Source organism: Schistocerca serialis, chromosome 11 (genome assembly GCF_023864345.2).
Source record: "Schistocerca serialis cubense isolate TAMUIC-IGC-003099 chromosome 11, iqSchSeri2.2, whole genome shotgun sequence".
Lineage (NCBI taxonomy): Eukaryota > Metazoa > Arthropoda > Insecta > Orthoptera > Acrididae > Schistocerca > Schistocerca serialis.
In genome coordinates, this window is record NC_064648.1 from 111,987,748 (window position 1) to 112,007,193 (window position 19,446).

The 19,446-nt window shown below is 44.1% G+C and overlaps 1 protein-coding gene across 1 annotated transcript in view; it reads left to right on the plus strand.

Moving 5' to 3' along the window:
• LOC126426511 (putative ankyrin repeat protein PA3287) overlaps positions 1 to 17,577 on the plus strand; it is an 88,748-nt gene extending 71,171 nt beyond the window's left edge. The window contains exon 2 of the mRNA XM_050088417.1: positions 17,196 to 17,577. Coding sequence (XP_049944374.1) covers positions 17,196 to 17,577 — 382 coding nt within the window. The remainder of the gene's footprint in view (positions 1 to 17,195) is intronic.
• The last annotated feature ends 1,869 nt before the right edge of the window (positions 17,578 to 19,446 follow it).

Here is a 19,446-nt window from a genome sequence, read left to right on the forward strand (position 1 = left end):
CTGCAGTAAACTTGAGTTTACAGGTGCTAAAGACTGTCATCTAATAATAACACTTTTTCTGGTATTGACATTATTGAGATATTAGTCTGATTGTGGACTGACAGCCTTACAGATCAGTTTTCTCAAGTGGTCTCTTGCAGTAACCATTTTGAACAGTGAAACGCCCATACCAGAAAAGAGAGCAGAGGGACGGCAAGACAGTAACACTAAGTGGGTGCATACAAATCAGATGGAGTGGAATTCAGGCCGTTTGGATAATTTGGAGGGTGATAGTATATGAGCTGACCTGTCCACTAATTCTGTATGTATCTTAATCCTGCACTTGATTTTGAACTACCTGTTGTATGGTGTTGTCATCAACTGCTGTAGGGAGCTCAGGCGTGCATCTGAATGTCATTAACTCAATGGCAATTCATCTGTATAAACTGGACCGCTATCGCAGCATTCGGCACCTGTCGTCTGCCAGTTGCCAGTGTGTGCACGGTCCCTCAGCAGGGCTGGCTGTAGTGAGCCACCCCCACATCCTCACATGGATACGCCAGCCACCTCACACTCTGCTCTCTCTGTATGTGCAGCACACCAGCCGTCACCGCCACTACCGCCACTGCCACCACCGCCACTATCGCCACCACCGCCACCACCACCACTGCCAACGCACCCCGCCAAACACCTGCTGCAACTGCACTTCCCACATCTCCTCCACCTGGAGAAGCCACTGTCTCTCGCATGCGGTGAGTTCCCTCACTACACACACACGCATGCACACATTAGCACTACATTGTACAGAAGGTAGAAAAACAGAGAAAGGAAATGTAAAGGATCAGTCTACATTCAGTGAGGGCCAGGAAAATGAAATGGAAAGAAAATCGTAACATATGGTCAGATGAATAATGGGGCAGTATCCACAGAATGAGGAAGTTGTATTATGGAAGAAAGGTCAATTAAAAATGGTTTGGTAGGGAAAGCAGTGATCTATTGTGAACATTTCAGTGATATATTCTCATCAGAACCAGTAAACCAATCCAACAATAACTCTGGCATGTAAGGCGACGTCACACACGGAAAATCCAGTCACAGAGAGGGATTATGAGAGCACTTGATGCGCAACACTTTATTTAAAGAGACATAAACATCTAAAAATCATGGTGTATTGGAATGCTGTAGCAGGGGACAAGTAAAGACAGATTTATTTATGAGAGAATTTAGGGTCGTTGGTAGAAACAAAAGAGGAGAAAGGATCCTAGACCCCTCGATTAAACTTGTGCTAATAACAAGAATTACTCTGTTCAAGAATCAAAACAAAAGCAGTAGTTGGCAGAGGTGGTCTCTTAAGCCTAAGCTCCTCAGGGTTTGGACCAACATGATTGTACCATTTTATTTTGCTATAACAGGTAGTCAAAGTAACAACAGACATGAAAAGCAGAAACTGTCTACTGTAGATCATATTTCTGTCTGTCAACACACTTAGAGTGCTGAGATCCCATCATTTATTTCTGGGAAGAGGGGGTGCAGGGTCGGACTCTTCACCACAGAGCAGCATTTTCATCCAAAGTCTCCAGTTATTTGCTGGAAGTGGTACAATCTTTGTCTTTGTTTACAGTTTTTACTCTCTGCTGCTTCCACCAGTACCATGGCAGTTATTCCCTGATGTCTTCAGATATATCCCACTTTCCACAGTTCCTTTCTTATCAATTCACCTAATTCTCAACATCCTTTTATTGCATCCCAATTTGAATGCTCCAAGTCACTTCTCTTCCTGTTATCTCCCATAATCCATTATTCATTTTCATACAATATTGTGCTCCAAATGTACATTTTCAGATATTCTATCACAAAATTGAGGCCTATCTTTGGCAGCAATGGCGTTGTTTTGCCTGGAATGATATGTTTTCCTCTGTTACATTACTTCATATAACAATCTCGCTCTGTCCCTCAGTGTACATTGGCTTCCCAGGTAGCAGAATCACTCAAATTCATTTACTTTGTGGTCCCTAATTTTGATGTTAAGTTTGACACTGATGTTATTTCTGTTACTCCCCAATATTTCCGTCTTTCTTTAGTTTAAATCATAATGCTGTGCTCATCCAACTGTTTATTGTATTCAACCACTTGGGTACTTCTTTCTCACTTTCAGTGAACATGGTAATAACACCAGTGAATTTTATCAATGAAATACATTCACCCTCAATTTTAATTAAATTCCTGGAGGTTTATTCAATTCCACGAACGATTCGTTGATGTTCAAACTGAACCCTTGGCGATACTAATTCGGTCCTTGTTTTGCACCTTTTTAATGACAGTATTCCTTGCTTCAGTTTTTGCTGTTCCGTGTTGATTATTGTACATATAGTAATTTATATAATCTGCTTGTATTCTATATCTCACTCGTTTTTTCGAGATTTCACACATGTCGCATTACTTTACATTGTCAATCTTTTTAAAGGTGGCCTAATGCAATGAAGGCTGCATGATTTTCTTTAAACTTTGCTTCCCTTTTGAAGTGTATGATTAGATCTATCTCTCTGGTGCTTTTACCTTTGTTAAATCCAAACTTACTTTCTTGTACATATTAATCGTGTCAGCAATTAGTATTCATAAGCTGTTAAGCTCATTGTGCGAAATCGTTCGTATTTAATGGTCCTTACTCGCATGTGGAGTGTGTAGATGATATTTTTCTGTAAATTTGTTGCTATGTCTATAGTCCCATAGATTCTACAGATGAATTTGAATAGTTGAAACTTCCTGGCAGATTAAAACTGTGTGCCCGACCGAGACTCGTACTCGGCACCTTTGCCTTTTGCGGGCAAGTGCTCTACCATCTGAGCTACCGAAGCACGACTCACGCCCGGTACTGACAGCTTCACTTCTGCCATTCTGGAATTTGAATAGTTGTTTCATTGCAGCCTCCTGCAAGCATCATATAAACTGCAAGGGAATGTTATTTAACCATTCGCTTTGTTTTTGCACAAATCGTCCAGAGCTTTGTTAAACTCTATGTCTAATGACCAGTCCGCTATGTTTTCCAGCTCGACTTTCAGTTTCCCTTCCATCATGTCATTCAATAGTCCCTCACCTCATGGAGGTGCTCAGTGTACTTTTGTCAGCCATTTCTTTCACTCCCCCCCTTCCCTCCCTCTCTCTCTCTCTCTCTCTCTCCTTCTTTCTCCCCCCTCCCTGTACTTAGCAGCGGAATTCTTTTCGAACTCTTACACCCAAACCTGCAGATGTCAGACACTCAGATCAGTACCAAAAGTTGCAGGTCGATAGCTTATCAACAAAAACTGCGATTTAGTTCAAGCTGTCTGCTGTTGTCCAGCAGAGAGTACATAAACGTTAATTAAAAGTAACACCAGGACTACAGAGCACTTCACAAGCCTAACAGTGAGTATGTAAAGTATGGTGCTTTCATGTGGAAGTTGATAGAGCCTAAGATTCCTGTATCAAAGATCATGGGTTCACAACCCAACGACCCTAAATTTTTACCGTATTATGTGTGAAATTGCTATATGGGACGACGCGCTTTTTTTTTGGGTCATCAATCTTCTAACTGGTTTGATGCGGTCCATCACTAATTCCTCTCTTGTGCCAACAACCTCTTCATGACAGAGTAGCACTTGCAATCCATGTCCTCAATTGTTCGCTGAATGTATCCCAATCTCTGTCTTTCTCTGCAGTCCTTAGCCTCTGTAACTCCCTTTGCTACCATGGAAGTCATTCGCCGATTTCTTAGCAGATGTGCTATCATCCTGTCCCTTCAACTTGTCAGTATATTCCACATATTCCTTTCCTCTCCGATTCTACACAGAATCACTTCATTGCTTACCTCGTCAGTCCACCTAGTTTTCAACATTCGCCTGTAGCACCACATCTGAAATGCTTAGATTCTCTATTCCAGTTTTGCCACAGTCAATGTTTCACTACCATGCAGTCCTGTACTCCATATGTACATTCTTACAAGTTTCTTCCTCAAATTAAGGCCTATGTTTTATATCAGTAGAATTCTCTTGGTCAGGGCTAGTCTGCTTTTGATGTCCTCCTTCGTCCATCCGTCTTTGGTTATTTTGCTGCCCAGGTAGCAGAATTCTTTAACTTCATCTGCTTCATGACCATCAATTCTGATGCTAATTCAGTTTCACTCAGGATAGGAATGTCAGCAGCATATCATATCCTTGATATCCTTTCATCTTGAATTTTAATTCCACTCCTGATCCTTTCCTTTATTTCATTCCTTCTTTGTACAGATTGAACAGTAGGGTGGAAGACTACATCCCCACCTTACACTCTTTTTAATCCAAGCACTTTGTTCTTGGTCGTTCACTCTTATTATTCCTTCTTGGCTCTTGTACATATTGTATACCACACATCTCTAGCTATAGCTTAGCCCTATTTTTCTCAGAATTTCGAACACCTTGCACCACTTTACATTGTCGAACACTTTGTCCAAGTCATCAAATCCTATGAACGTGTCTTGATTTTTCTTTAGTCTTGCTTCCATTGTCAACCATAATGTCAAAATTGCCTCTCTAGTGCCTCTACCTTTTCTAAAGCCAAACTAAGTGTCATCTACCACATCCTCAATTTTCTTTTCCATTCTTCTGTATATTATTCTTGTCAGGAACTTGGATGCATGAGCTGCTGAGCTGATTGTGCGGTAATTCTCGCACTTGTCAGCTCTAACAGTCTTTGTATTGGGTTGATGGTATTTTTCCGAAGTCCTAAGACACATACATTCTATGCACCAACGTGAATAGTCGTTTTGTTGCCATTTCTCCCAATAATTTTAGAAATTATGATGGAATTTTATCTATATGATCTGCCTTATTGGATCTTAAGCCTTCCAAAGCTCTCTTATATTATGATTCTAATACTGGACGTGCTCATGACATGTAAAATGGCTGTTTGGAGTTCACAGCAATGTTCTCTTGGTGGTCCGCTTTCGGTTCGTTTCACTGAAAGCAGTAAAGCTGTAGAGTGCTTTAGTAGTTTCACAGAATATACAACCAGAACAGAAAAATAAAGAAACAGTTGCATCGCACATGTGGAAATAACAGCAATAACAATAATCAATAATACACAACATAATAAGATCAATGATAAGTACATGATGTTCAACTAACGAAGCAAAAGAAGCAGACTGTCAAAAGAACATTGTTTCAAACTCCGAAAAGTCTTTGTACATGTCAGGAAAATCTCGTTCCATGTAACAGCTTCGCCCCAACACAGTTAAAAAAAATGTTGTCACCAGTGGGATTTGAACGTTATACCTCCTCATCCATGCGAGATCTAGGATGCAGTTACTCACAGATGCGCTTTTCCCATGCTTAGTAGCTCTCGTGATACTTTTAATTACCCTTTACACGTCCTGTTTTGGTTCATACTCCATCGACATAACGGCTTTTGGCACCGATCTGAGAGTCTGACATCTGGAAGGTTGGGTGTTGGTGTTGTCATCCTTGCATTTAATTTCACAGAAGGATCTTTAGGCTTTTCCATGTGCTGATTGCGTGCATCCTACGATCACTTTTTATTTATTTACCTGAAACTTATTGCAGTCATTCTACTTCATCGTCCGTCGAACTTAGAATTACATTCTTTAGCGACCTGTAATACTTCATTCCTGGCTTTCCCTGACTATTTTAGTACTTCTGTCTTTCATTAATCATTTTATGTATTTTTTCCGTTTGCTAAGATTTCTTCAGAGTTGCCTTCCTTGCTCCAACATTTATCCGTTCAATTTTCGTGTTTGGCGTTGTCAGAGACATCAGCTGCTGTTCACCTGAAATTCCAGCTGAGACATTCATTATCGCGTTATCTACAGTCTCACAGAAGTTGAAAAACTCATTACTTTCGTCAGCTCTTCAGAATCTCATTTATCTGTACATTGATTGATCCTAACAGTTCTTTTCAGTTTGTTCACCACCATAACTAAGTGACCCTAGGTCTGCTCGTGCGTACCTCTTACAGTTCATCGGATTCTCTATCTGGGAATGATATAATACAGCTGGAACCTTCCAATTCTTCCAGGTCTGTCTTATACACCAAATATACACCACCACCTTCCTCCTTAACATTCTTGATAGCCAGGGACGCTGAGGCGCTGAAGCAATCATACAAATATCACAGAACAGAGAGTGTAGACTTGCAGTAATTCCGCCACACAGAGCAGGGGGTCTCTCACACAGGGAGCGGTGTGGACAGAGCCAGCTGCGAACTGATGAGCAAGTCCCACAGAGGACAGTTCAGTAATGACTGCACATGGTAAGACAAACGTCTTGAAATTTTTCTGGAGCTGCTGTCCTACAGGTCATACATATTTCAAAAGTGGTTGTTAAATAACGAAATTGAGAAGTAGCTCAAAGTGTTAATCACGTTTTTTTTTCAAAGTTTGGAAGGGCCACTTGTCCTTAACATTTGACTGTCTGTTACCATTATAACAGCTACAAAGACAGACAGACGTACAAATGCCTCTACCTGAAGCACATACTTTGGTCTGTACTGGTCTCAGATGCCACACTTCAGGGATTAGTACCCAACCAGTCCTACGACGTTTATTATGTATAGTAAAACGACAATATCTAAAAGGGTGCACATGAAATGCGAGGTAGTTAAGTTATGTGGGTCACGTACAAAGAGGCACAATCCAGTTCAGATCATTCGGATACCTTTGAGAACGATAGTACCAGAGCTGGCCTGTACAGTGGCTCTGTAATTAAGTTTCGTGTAAGTGTCAGGCACTGTATGTACGTTTTCTTCATGCTTGATTTTGAACTACCTGTTGTGTGGTATGGTGAGCAACTGCTGTGGGGAACTCAGGTGGTGCAACTAAATGTGATTACCGCACTGGTAATTAATTTGTATTTACTGGACCGCTACTCCTGTTGTCGGCGTGTATGAGTGTGTGTGTGCGCTGCAGTGGGCCGTCCCCAGGACCCCACGAGGACACGCCTGCTCACACTGTGCCTCTCTCTCTGTGTGTGCAGCCCACCACCCGCTACACAGATGAGGCCCACCACCACCACCACCGCCGCCGTCGCCACCGCCGCCACCACCTCCACCACCTCCACCACGACCACTGTCACCACCACCACTGCCGGCACAACCCGCCAGATTCCTGCTGCTGCTGCTGCTGCTGCTGCACTGCCCACGACTCCTGCACCTGATGACGCCACTGTCTCTCGCTTGCGGTGAGTTCCCTCACCACACACGCACACACGCATACACACACACACACACACACACACACACACACACACACACACGAGTATTATGTGGTAGATAAGATATAAATACCGAAAAGCGAAGTGTAAATGCTGAGTCTACATTTAATGACCGTCAGCAAAGCGAACTAGGAATAAAATCAGAACAATACAGTCACATGAATAACGGGGCTGTATCGACATGATAGGAGGTTGTATCGTGAGAGAGAGAGTCATTAAGAATAGGTTGGTAGGGAAAATAGTGAGTTACTGTCAACAGTTCAGTGATTTATTCTCATGCAACGAATGTCAGCGATAATTCAGGCACATACGCCAACGTCATACACAGAAAATCTGGTGGCAGGGAGCGACTGTGACTGCCCTGAATGTGTGACTCTTTTGTCAAAAGAGATAAACGTCCAGTACTCTTGGCATATTGGAATGGTCTAGCAGGGGTCAGATAAACACATGTTTGTGAGACCATCTGGGGTGGTTGGCAGGACTGAGACAGGACAAATAGAAAAACAATTATTTGCCATAAAATTTCCGCTAATAACAACAAATATGCTCGTCAAGCAGCAAAGAGTAGCAAATGTCGGCAGAGCGTCAGCTCGTCAGGGTGTGGACGACTTTGGTCGACCCGCCGCAGTATGGAGTAACAGCCAGTCCCAGTAACAACACACATGCGAAGCAGAAACTCTGCCTGCTGTTGACCATGTTTCTGTCTGTGTGAACAACAAGTTTAGAGTGCTGTGGGCACCCAGAGTCCACAATTATTTGTGCTGTGCACTCCTATCTCTGTCCTGCCCTACAGGTTTTACCCTCTACAGCTACCTCTAGCACCATGGCACTTGTTCTCTGATGACTTCACATGCAACCCATTATGCTGACCCTTGTACACGTCACGGTTTTCCAAATATTGTTATCCTCACCTATTCTGGAGGGACGTTTCAGGGTTCCTCTGGTATGAGTTCATCTAATTTCAGCATCCTCCAATAGCACCGATGTAGGATGCTTCGATTTCCTTCTCGTTTTTTCCCGTAATCCACGATTCATTTTCATACAGTACTTTGTTACAAACATACATTCACAGGTTTCTTCCCCAGTTAAGGACTATCTTTTGTACCAGTAGCCTTGTTTTGCGAGGAATGTCCTGTTTTCGTGTGCTAGATAACTTTTTATAACAACCTCGCCTTGTCCCTAAGTGTAAATACGCTTCGCACATAGCAGAATCCCTGCAATTTGTCAGCTTCGTGGTCCTTAATTCTGATGTAAACTTTGCCATCAATGTTATTTCCGCCACTCCCCAATACTTTCCTCTTTCTTCTGTTCATTAATCTTAATTCAGTGATCATTCGACTATTTATTACATTCACCAACTCCAGTGATTCTTTCTCACTTTCAGTGAAAGAAATATCGCCAGGAAATTTTATCAATGAAATGCTATTTACCCTCAGTTTTAATTAAATTCCTGGAAGTTTCTTCAGTTCCACCAACGATTCTTTAGTCTTCAGACTGAATATTTGTGGAGACTACCAGCATCGCTGTCTTCCACCATCTTTAATCAAAGCACCAATCCTTCCTGATTACTGTACATATTCTGTGTTATTTGCTGTTCCCTATGTCTTATACCTATTTTTTTAAAAGTTTCGTATACTTTCACTATTTCACATTGTCAAACGTCATTTAAAGATCTGCAAATCCAATAAAGATCTCCATTTTTCTTACACATTTCTTCCACTATCAGGTCGAAGGTCTGATAGGCCTCTCTCGAACCTTTACTCCAAATTTAGTGTGCTCAAACAGATCCTCAGTTTTATCTTCGATTCTTCTGTGTGTTATAATTATTCTTGTTAGTAATTTGGATTAATGAGCTGTTTAGCTCACTGGGCGAAAGCTATCGCAATATCGACCCTTGCTCGCCTCTGTAGTGTCTGGATGGTGTGTTTCTGGCAGTCTGTTGTTATGACTCCTGTCTCATGGATCCTACAGACAAAATTGAATTGTCGTCTGATTTTCACCTTCCCAAATGATCATGTAAGTTTCGAGGGAATGTTAACTAACCGTTCCACCTTGTTTGTGTGCAAGTTTTCCAGAGCTTTGTGAAATTATAAGTGTAATGGCCAGTCCCCCACGTTTTCCAATTCGGCTTCCATCTCTTCTTCTGTCACATCATCTGATAGTTCCTCCCACTCATAGAGGTCTCTTGCGCGTTTAACACACTCTTTGTGTAGTCATCCTTGCATTTAATTTCACTGAAGGTTGTTCCGACTGTTGCGTGTGCTGAATGTGTCCTTTCTATGTTCCTTTCCTTTTCGATTTCTTCTAATTCTTCCTGCAGTCATCCTACTTTTCCTTCCCTCAAATTTCCGACTGATTTAATTTCAACACTGTGACCTCAGACTTAGTTCCTGGAGTGGCAGAGAATCGTCCTGACGCATTTACTTGATATTTTCCTGTCGTTACCATTGAACATTCTGAATGGTCGTTAAATAAGGGATGGTATAGATTAGAAGATTTATGTTTCCGAGTGCAGAAAGCTCGTTCCAAGCTGAAACTACAGCCACTTTAACCTTTTACACCGAAAATTATCCAACTTGACCCCCACAGGGTCAAGGAGCGAGCTACATGTGATGGTTGTCCGATAGCTCGGGGGTCAAGCATTAACCCTTCAAAGGGCTGACTGTGTTAGATGTAGGCTGAAATCTCGCTGGAAAGAATTTTTTATTTCTTCTGTAACAAAGTTATCCTCAGGCAGACCCACAAGCAGTTAAGAAGCTCTTAGAAAACGTCTCCACATAAGTTTTTTCCTAAATTGATTCAGTGCACTGTAGGTCTAAAAGTGAAAAAACTTATGGATTTGGAAACGTAGTTGCTGCTGTTTCGTCTTCTCCAGAGATAATTTCTAGTTTTTTTTTAATGCAGAAACAAGTGTAGTCACTCAATTGGGGCACTGAATGACTTGTTAACTTGAGTTCGTTATATGTGTGCACACACTGCTACTTTTCCACACATACTTTCGTGGTAGTCCTGTGACACAACTTCATTATGACTGTGGGGTGCACATTGTCAAAGCCTCTTTTTGTGCAGGAAGGGCACAACATCTCGCCAACTCACGACTATTTATGGGCGTTTGTGTTATGGGAACATTGTTTTACTCTAGAATATTTTTCTTGTAAGGTTAACATGGTAAGTTGCAATACGTTCGCGTTACTACAGCGTATACCTCATTGTTTTCTTTTCTAGGTTTACTGAATACTACAGCTAAATGTAAGAAATAGCATTAGGAATGTAATCTCCCAAATTATCTAACGTTATCGAACTTGCATAGTATTCATTAGATTGTTTCATTTTCTTAACACATTTTTAATGCTTTTTCTTTGGTCATTGATAAGATTTCCTTGTACTGTTTGTTTTTCTGATTGGAAACATTGTGTTATTCGCACTTTATGAAAAATCTTTAGTAATCGGTGTTACACTGTCTTTGGTGATGCCAAGGAACGTATCTGTAAGGGAAAGCGCTTTAAGTGAATAGTATTAAAAATAAAGTTATTAAGTCATAATGTAAATAGTGTCTACATCTACATCTACATCCATACTCCGCAAGCCACCTGACGGTGTGTGACGGAGGGTACCTCAAGTCCCTCTATCGGTTCTCAATTCTATTCCAGTCTCGTATTGTTCGTGTAAAGAAAGATTTTCAGTATGCCTCTGTGTGGGCTCTAATCTCTCTGATTTTATCCTCATGGTCTCTTCGCGAAATATATGTGGGAGGGAGCAATATACTGCTTGACTCTTCGGTGAAGGTTATGTTCTCGAAACTCCAACAAAAGCCTGTACCGAGCTACTGAGCGTCTCTCTTGCAGAGTCTTCCACTGGAGTTTATCTGTCATTTCCGTAACGCTTTCGCGATTACTAAATGATCCTGTAACGAAGCGCGCTGCTCTCCGTTGGATCCTCTCTATATCTTCTATCAACGCTATCTGGTACGGATCCCACACCAGTTAGCAGTATTCAAGCAGTGGGCGAACTAGCGTACTGTAACCTACTTCCTTTGTTTTCGGATTGCATTTCCTTAGGATTCTTCCAATGAATCTCAGTCTGGCATCTGCTCCACCGGCGATTACTTTTATATGGTCATTCCATTTTAAATCACTCCTAATGCATACTCCCAGATAATTTATGGAATTAACTGCTTCCAGTTGCTGACCTGCTATATTGTAGCTAAATGATAAGGGATCTTTCTTTCTACGTATTCGCAGCACATTACACTTGTCTACATTGAGATTCAATTGCCATTCCCTGCACCATGCGTCAATTCATTGTACTAAAAAAGCGAGTCACTCCTGGTGAATGAGCTGCATCTCCACAGCACAAGTTTTACCCATACCACGTGAAACAGCAGCAAGATTTCCGTCAGCTACGAGTCATTTTCTAACTCGTGGTAATATTTTTAAGATAAAGTTTGACACGTTGACCATCTCAGGCGGAAACTGGGGGGGGGGGGATTAAACCTCACCTACTTTGGGAGAAAGTGAGAAACTATATTCGTGTGTTCCACACACGACATGCTGAAGAAGACACACACGGCCCTCACGCCGCACTTACCAGACGAAATTACTCCCACTGTCTCGAATCCACCCACAGATGTACGGCACGTCGCCAATGGCTTTTATCATTTTTAACAATTCTGATTCGAACTCAGTTATACTCAAACCAGAGCTGTCTGCTGAATATGGTAAAAATCAAGAACATGTACGTGGAATTAATGAGAAGCAAAAGCGGAAATGTTACTGAACAAAAATAGCCACACTACAGCTCGAGGTCCATTTGGATAAACATCAGCACCCCACAGCTACCAACAAGTGTGAAAACTACTCAGTAGAGGGCAGTAAACAGGAAAGTAGCAACCAAAGCGAAACTTGAGGCAGTCCACCTGGGTGGTCGGCAGGACGTGAGAGAATTACGACCTGATAGCAGGCGAGGTTCGTACGCGCTCAAGTGAAGGACATCTGGTGAGTTATCACATAATTGTTAGCCGCAATAACACGAACTCTACTCCCAGTACCTTGCCTTGCAGTTTTTTTGAATCGTAGCGACGTGTCGTGTGAATAAAGGAATGCTGTAAACTGGCTAAGAGGACAAACAACGTTCCACCTGCCAGCAGAGGCAAACGAGATGGGCGGACGCTGGGTGGGTCGCCGCACGCACGCCGGGCACAAGCGGACCACGGGGCGGCGTGTGCGTCGCTGAGGCGGGAAACTGCGAGAGGAATTTCGCAACATGTTTCAGTACATACAGTTACGTGGTACAGTGTGCAAAGTGAATAGAAAAAGGCATAAAAGCTATAACATCATAATAAATCGTCCTTAAGCTCTTTTGTGTTAAACGGTGTTTCTTACTGACTTATTTATTTTTAAGGAAACAGAAATCTAATTTGAAATACGTAGGTCAGAAGCACTCTATATTATGTTGAAGGAATCTCGGAGCAAAAGCTGGTCCTCACGACAGAACACATGGTACTTTTTAGTACACTTTATTTCACTTCATTCTGTATGTTAAAACTCCTTTTAACCAGAAGCGACTGCACTGATTTCTGCTGTTCTGCGTTACATTCATCGTCACCCGCTGTATCAGGAATCGCAACACGGAGCTTCCAGCGCGTGCAGTACTCAGGGATGGCAGAAGACCAACTTTCCAAACGAGCCTCGGCAACCGAGGCATTGGGCGAGTTACAAGATGTTGAGAAATAAATCGGAAAGCAAACCATCGTGAACACAGAAGTTGGAAGGCGTCGCTCTCAGCTGAGTTAGTTTGTGTGCAAACATGGTCTTTCAGATGAAGTGCTAAAAATAAAAAAAATTAGAAATAAAAAAAATAAAAAAATTATGCGCGAAAATAGCGCAGCGACTCTGTGACAGGTATGGGGGAGGCATCGTGGCCAGACCTCGGAATGGTTAAAAAATTAAATGAAAGAAAAGGGGTTAAGGGCGCGAGTTACTAGTCTGCAAGTACTGGATTCGAATACCGCAACTTGGATGAATTTTAATTCGTGGTAATAGTTGCTAGTTAAGAAAAAGTTGAAATGATTCTTGCTACATATGCTGAAGGTCTGGGTTCGTTTCTCACATCCGGCAATCATTTTTAACAAGCATAAGCAGCATCTCTCCCACCTCTGGTAGCCTGGAGGAGAGTCGCTACAGGTTGGGCCCTGACAGAGGCGGAAGTGATGCCGGGTCGAAACTCTGTCACCAGTCACCTTTCTTAAGCGATATTTTTTTAAATCAATGAGCCAATTGCTGTACAAGGCCGCAGCGCACTTGACTCTTACTGTATTCGAGCCTGATACGTGGAAAATATTGACGATGGACTGGAATTTGAACTCAGATCTCCCTTTTCGTCACGTTTGATCACTTTCAGATGATGCATTTCCACTGCTTCATTGTCTCCACTTGTCTGCAAAGTCATAAAAACATTCACAAGAGACACATCCCTGGGTTCGAATCCTGGCATGTCACTTTAAGTTGCAGCATGAGCTCAGCAAAATACATGTGAGAAATTATTCTGATTTTACCGATTCTCTGGGCTTTGTTAACAATAATGGTGGTACTGGTTTCGAGTCCCAAGTCAGATGGGCAGCTTTTCGTCCTGTCATGTCAGTTTGAAACATGCCACTCCTAGCTACTAGTGAAAGAGAATATAGTACAGTCAACGTATCTTTGTATGTAGTCAACAAGGATGTGTCTAGGGTTCCATTCCTAGTCGGCACAAAATTTTCATCATGGTATTTAAAATTATGACATGTCCACATTTCGCTGCTCAACGTCTACGCGTGACTAGAAGTCAGTGTGGATAGGTGTTGGTTTCGAATGCCCATTACGCAAAACACTTTCGTCTCCTGGTTTCAGTTTGTCATCTCATTGCTGGTTAAAAATGACGGTTTCTGACGTTTCATTGTGCTTAGTTAACCATCCAATCAAGTGCTGCGTTCAAATATCCGGGAAACACAAAACTTTATGGCAGATCATTTCGAGTTTCAACTTGCACACTCTTTGTTACTTGTGACTGAAACCGTACTTGAGATATTCCTTCTTTACTTGTTAGATTGCATTCCCGGATAGTAGCGCAGTAAGAAAAGTTTCGTCGTGTCTAAATGACGCTGCTTTGTGATGCTGCTTTGTGAGGTTTCATTTACTGGAATAAATTTGAATATGCAAGCGTAATGGCTGTGTAGCGTCCAATAACACGTTTCCTGGTATTTGCATCATCGAAGTGTCAGTTTCCATCTAAACTGATGGTCGCACAGAGCAGTTGTCTCTTGTGGCCTCATGCAGTGAACATTTTGTACCGGCAAAGACTGTACCGAAAACAGAGCAGAGGAACAATGTTATGAGGACGCATTACAAATCAGGCGAAACACAATTCAGATCGTTCCATAAAGATTCTGGCGTGCAGCCGCATAAATTCAGCCTCTTCTGCTAATATTTCGGCCGAACACCGTCCCGCCATCCCCAGAGCGAGCCGAAGTGACTGACGCTGGCGCACTTGGTCCGTCCTTTTAAACCCGAGGACCGAACCACTGAATTTATGCGGCTGCACGCCAGAAACTTCATGGAACAGTCCTTACGCCGCAAAAACATCAAGAAGGACGACAACTGAGGTCGTTCAGATGATTTTGAGCATGATAGCACATGTTAAATACACTCCTGGAAATGGAAAAAAGAACACATTGACACCGGTGTGTCAGACCCACCATACTTGCTCCGGACACCGCGAGAGGGCTGTACAAGCAATGATCACACGCACGGCACAGCGGACACACCAGGAACCGCGGTGTTGGCCGTCGAATGGCGCTAGCTGCGCAGCATTTGTGCACCGCCGCCGTCAGTGTCAGCCAGTTTGCCGTGGCATACGGAGCTCCATCGCAGTCTTTAACACTGGTAGCTTGCCGCGACAGCGTGGACGTGAACCGTATGTGCAGTTGACGGACTTTGAGCGAGGGCATATAGTGGGCATGCGGGAGGCCGGGTGGACGTACCGCCGAATTGCTCAACACGTGGGGCGTGAGGTCTCCACGTTACATCGATGTTGTCGCCAGTGGTCGGCGGAAGGTGCACGTGCCCGTCGACCTGGGACCGGACCGCAGCGACGCACGGATGCACGCCAAGACCGTAGGATCCTACGCAGTGCCGTAGGGGACCGCACCGCCACTTCCCAGCAAATTAGGGACACTGTTGCTCCTGGGGTATCGGCGAGGACCATTCGCAACCGTCTCCATGAAGCTGGGCTACGGTCCCGCACACCGTTAGGCCGTCTTCCGCTCACGCCCCAACATCGTGCAGCCCGCCTCCAGTGGTGTCGCGACAGGCGTGAATGGAGGGACGAATGGAGACGTGTCGTCTTCAGCGATGAGAGTCGCTTCTGCCTTGGTGCCAATGATGGTCGTATGCGTGTTTGGCGCCGTGCAGGTGAGCGCCACAATCAGGACTGCATACGACCGAGGCACACAGGGCCAACACCCGGCATCATGGTGTGGGGAGCGATCTCCTACACTGGCCGTACACCACTGGTGATCGTCGAGGGGACACTGAATAGTGCACGGTACATCCAAACCGTCATCGAACCCATCGTTCTACCATTCCTAGACCGGCAAGGGAACTTGCTGTTCCAACAGGACAATGCACGTCCGCATGTATCCCGTGCCACCCAACGTGCTCTAGAAGGTGTAAGTCAACTACCCTGGCCAGCAAGATCTCCGGATCTGTCCCCCCATTGAGCATGTTTGGGACTGGATGAAGCGTCGTCTCACGCGGTCTGCACGTCCAGCACGAACGCTGGTCCAACTGAGGCGCCAGGCGGAAATGGCATGGCAAGCCGTTCCACAGGACTACATCCAGCATCTCTACGATCGTCTCCATGGGAGAATAGCAGCCTGCATTGCTGCGAAAGGTGGATATACACTGTACTAGTGCCGACATTGTGCATGCTCTGTTGCCTGTGTCTATGTGCCTGTGGTTCTGTCAGTGTGATCATGTGATGTATCTGACCCCAGGAATGTGTCAATAAAGTTTCCCCTTCCTGGGACAATGAATTCACGGTGTTCTTATTTCAATTTCCAGGAGTGTACATGTGCGTATGCTATGAGGCCACAAAATGTCACACACACACACACACACACACAGTTTTTTTATAGGGGTGGTGTTGCCGAGTTGGTGTTTATCTCTCACATGTTTTGAATAAATTGTTGTCTATGTGTCAGAAAGTTTGTGTCTGGTGAGGCTGAATGAAGAAAACTGCCGGTAACTGCAGTGAAATTTTTTTGCCTGCATAGCAGGAAAGTGTCTGTTTGAAAACCAGGAGATGGGATTCTTCTTGTGTGTGACGTCTGGCAGTGAAGCTGCAGACAGAGACCAGTATCAGCTGCAAGAAGCCTGTTCTGTAGTGGAGGTGAGCGACTGGTTAGGTGTTGCGTCCCGAGAGCAAAATAGCTGACTTGCAGGAATGAGTGTGACAAAATGTGGTAATGAAATTCTTTCAGAGGTTGTATAATGCTATTTGTAATGGACGATGAATGAAGATTTTCTTATGAGGGGGAGAGAACAGATTTGCTGTAATTTAATACATACACACAACTGCGCACTGTTTTGTACTGTGGGAGGGGGAATACAGTAGGTTTGTTTCAGGACAGATTTGCCCGCATCTCGTAGTCGTGCGGTAGCGTTCTCGCTTCCCACACCCGGGTTCCCGGGTTCGATTCCCGGCGGGGTCAGGGATTTTCTCCGCCTCGTGATGGCTGGGTGTTGTGTGATGTCCTTAGGTTAGTTAGGTTTAAGTAGTTCTAAGTTCTAGGGGACTGATGACCATAGATGTTAAGTCCCATAGTGCTCAGAGCCAGGACAGATTTGTATTCGCAACAGTTGTTTCCTCGTGTGGCTGTTTTCCCCATTCTGTGTGTTGTGTGTTTGTAGCAGAGAGTGGCAGTTTGTGTGTTTTGTGCAGGAGCCTCTCTGTAGAGGAGAGGGGCTGGAGGCTGCTCCTGGCGGCTGACGACGGGGCAGTGGGGGAGCTGAGGGCGCTGATCGCCGCAGGGGCCGACGTGGCGTCGAGGGGCTGGGGTGGGCAGACCGCCCTGCACTGGGCAGCGTACAGGGGAGACGTCGAGGCGGTGAGGCTGCTGGTGGGGGCGGGGGCGGCGGCGGACGCCAGGAGTGACGCTGGGTGGACGCCGCTGCACTGGGCGGCATTCAATGGCCACGCAGAAGTGGCGGCTGCGCTGCTCGTCGCGGGGGCCGACAGGGGGGCCACAACTGTTGGTGGGCAGACAGCGCTGGACCTCGCCAGGCAGTGGAACAGGTGGCGGCTGGTGGAGATGCTGTCATGAGGCAGACAGTCCAGCGAAGTCTGTGCAAAAAAACAGGAACTGAAACAATTTGTAGAAAAGCAGTTGTCATATTTTTTAAAATAAAGAAGCAAAAAACTCAATCCTATTGTGACTCACTAATTTCAGCCCTCCTCAAGTAACATAAACAACACAAATACTTTAAGCAATGCTGTAGCAAAACCCAGACAACGCCAGATAAAAGTAAAATAATTCATATAACAATGGACAATCCTCCTCTCAACAAAAATGTCTCGAGTACACTTCCAGACTAAACTTGGTAAAAGTCAACAGTTCATTGTGAACAAACACAACTGCTGTATAATATCTGATCGCTGAAAAGTATTTCACACCAGTCAGCAAGGTGCTACATCAGACTATTCTAATTTGCAACATACAGAGATTAACGCTATATCACTTCTATCACCAGAATTTTCGCTCCTGATATCAGACTCAATTTACTTCTCCACATTCAGCAAACATTCTACTCTACCGTACCTGCTGTGTTCAATAACAATGACATAGTAGTAGCAGTATTCACACCACATAATGCGACTATCATCTGGAACCATACAGTCAGTCTACATTGAACTAAACACAATGAGACCACAACGTGACACGCATACAAAATGTCAAGGAAATCCTCTCTATCTGGTACTGTTGTCTCTACTTGACGTAAAAGATTGCAACAAACAAAGTAATTCTAGCTGTATTCGAGACAGAACACCGAGGCCCGAGTTTCAGCTGACGAAAGCAATTTCGCAACGACGCACACGAGTCTCGACACTCATCGGTCACAACGGCACAGCTGAGACGGTGACGCAAGTCGTGGAGCTACAGGTAATGAAATTACACTTACTTTGACTGGCACATCGAGTAAATAAGTGTAGTGGAGAGTGTACGCCTGTCAGCTCAGCTGCTGTCACCTCACTTCATTCCCTGTGGCCGTGCTGCGGCCGCAGCTGACGCAGCTCGCCGCTCCCTGCCAGTCCGTGGCTCCTGCCACAACTGTCAGCGGCCTCTCTGCTTGTGAGGCGCCAGCAGGCAAGCGGCAGAACAGTCCGTGAGGCCGTCACTCAAACTTCACTCACAAGGTGCAGAAGAAATGCTCAGACACAACATTGCCTTCACGAATCCTTTCAACAGTAAAATTTCTTCTCCCAGACCTTCGTTATTAACGTCTACACTGTAGCAAGATTCGTCGTTTCCCACAAGCTCTTGGACCGGAGAATCGTGTTCGCTTACGTAGTTCCACGGGAAACGGAATGTCTCTGTGTTGCGTGTGGCTACACGCGGTACAGTCAAGTTCCCTGCAGCTGTGTAATAACGTGGCAAACATTTAGCTGAAAACTGTTCCTGGAGCTATGGTTTAAATCGTCCCCTGCTGCTTCATCAACAAAGCGTTTTCTTCTGCCGTGTCGTTTCTCTCCGTCATCAATCATTACATTCAGTCACACCAATATTTTCTGCTACTTTGCAACTTCCTGCGTAAATAGTATCCCAACATTTCTCAGCTGATTTAATTCTTCCGTGAGACTCTTATTACTACTACTTGAAACATACGTTTCTCCAGTTTGAAGTACAACTTTACGTATGTTTATTGCAGCTAATAATTTAAAATTCTTCTGAATGCTCCTTAGTTCAATGTGTTGCTCCCGCAGTCCAGGTTATTAGCAAGTTCAATAGTCAAATTTAATCCTGGCAAATCCTCGGCAAATGGATGCGTGGCACCTACCCACACAGACCCTCTCGTTGCCGATATTTTCTTTTAAAACTTTCCATAGCTGCCACTTTCGTTTTAAATGAGTTTCTTAGAAACAGCAGTTGTACTGGAGACAGAGGAGAAACGTCATGGGGAAGTATCGCAGTTAA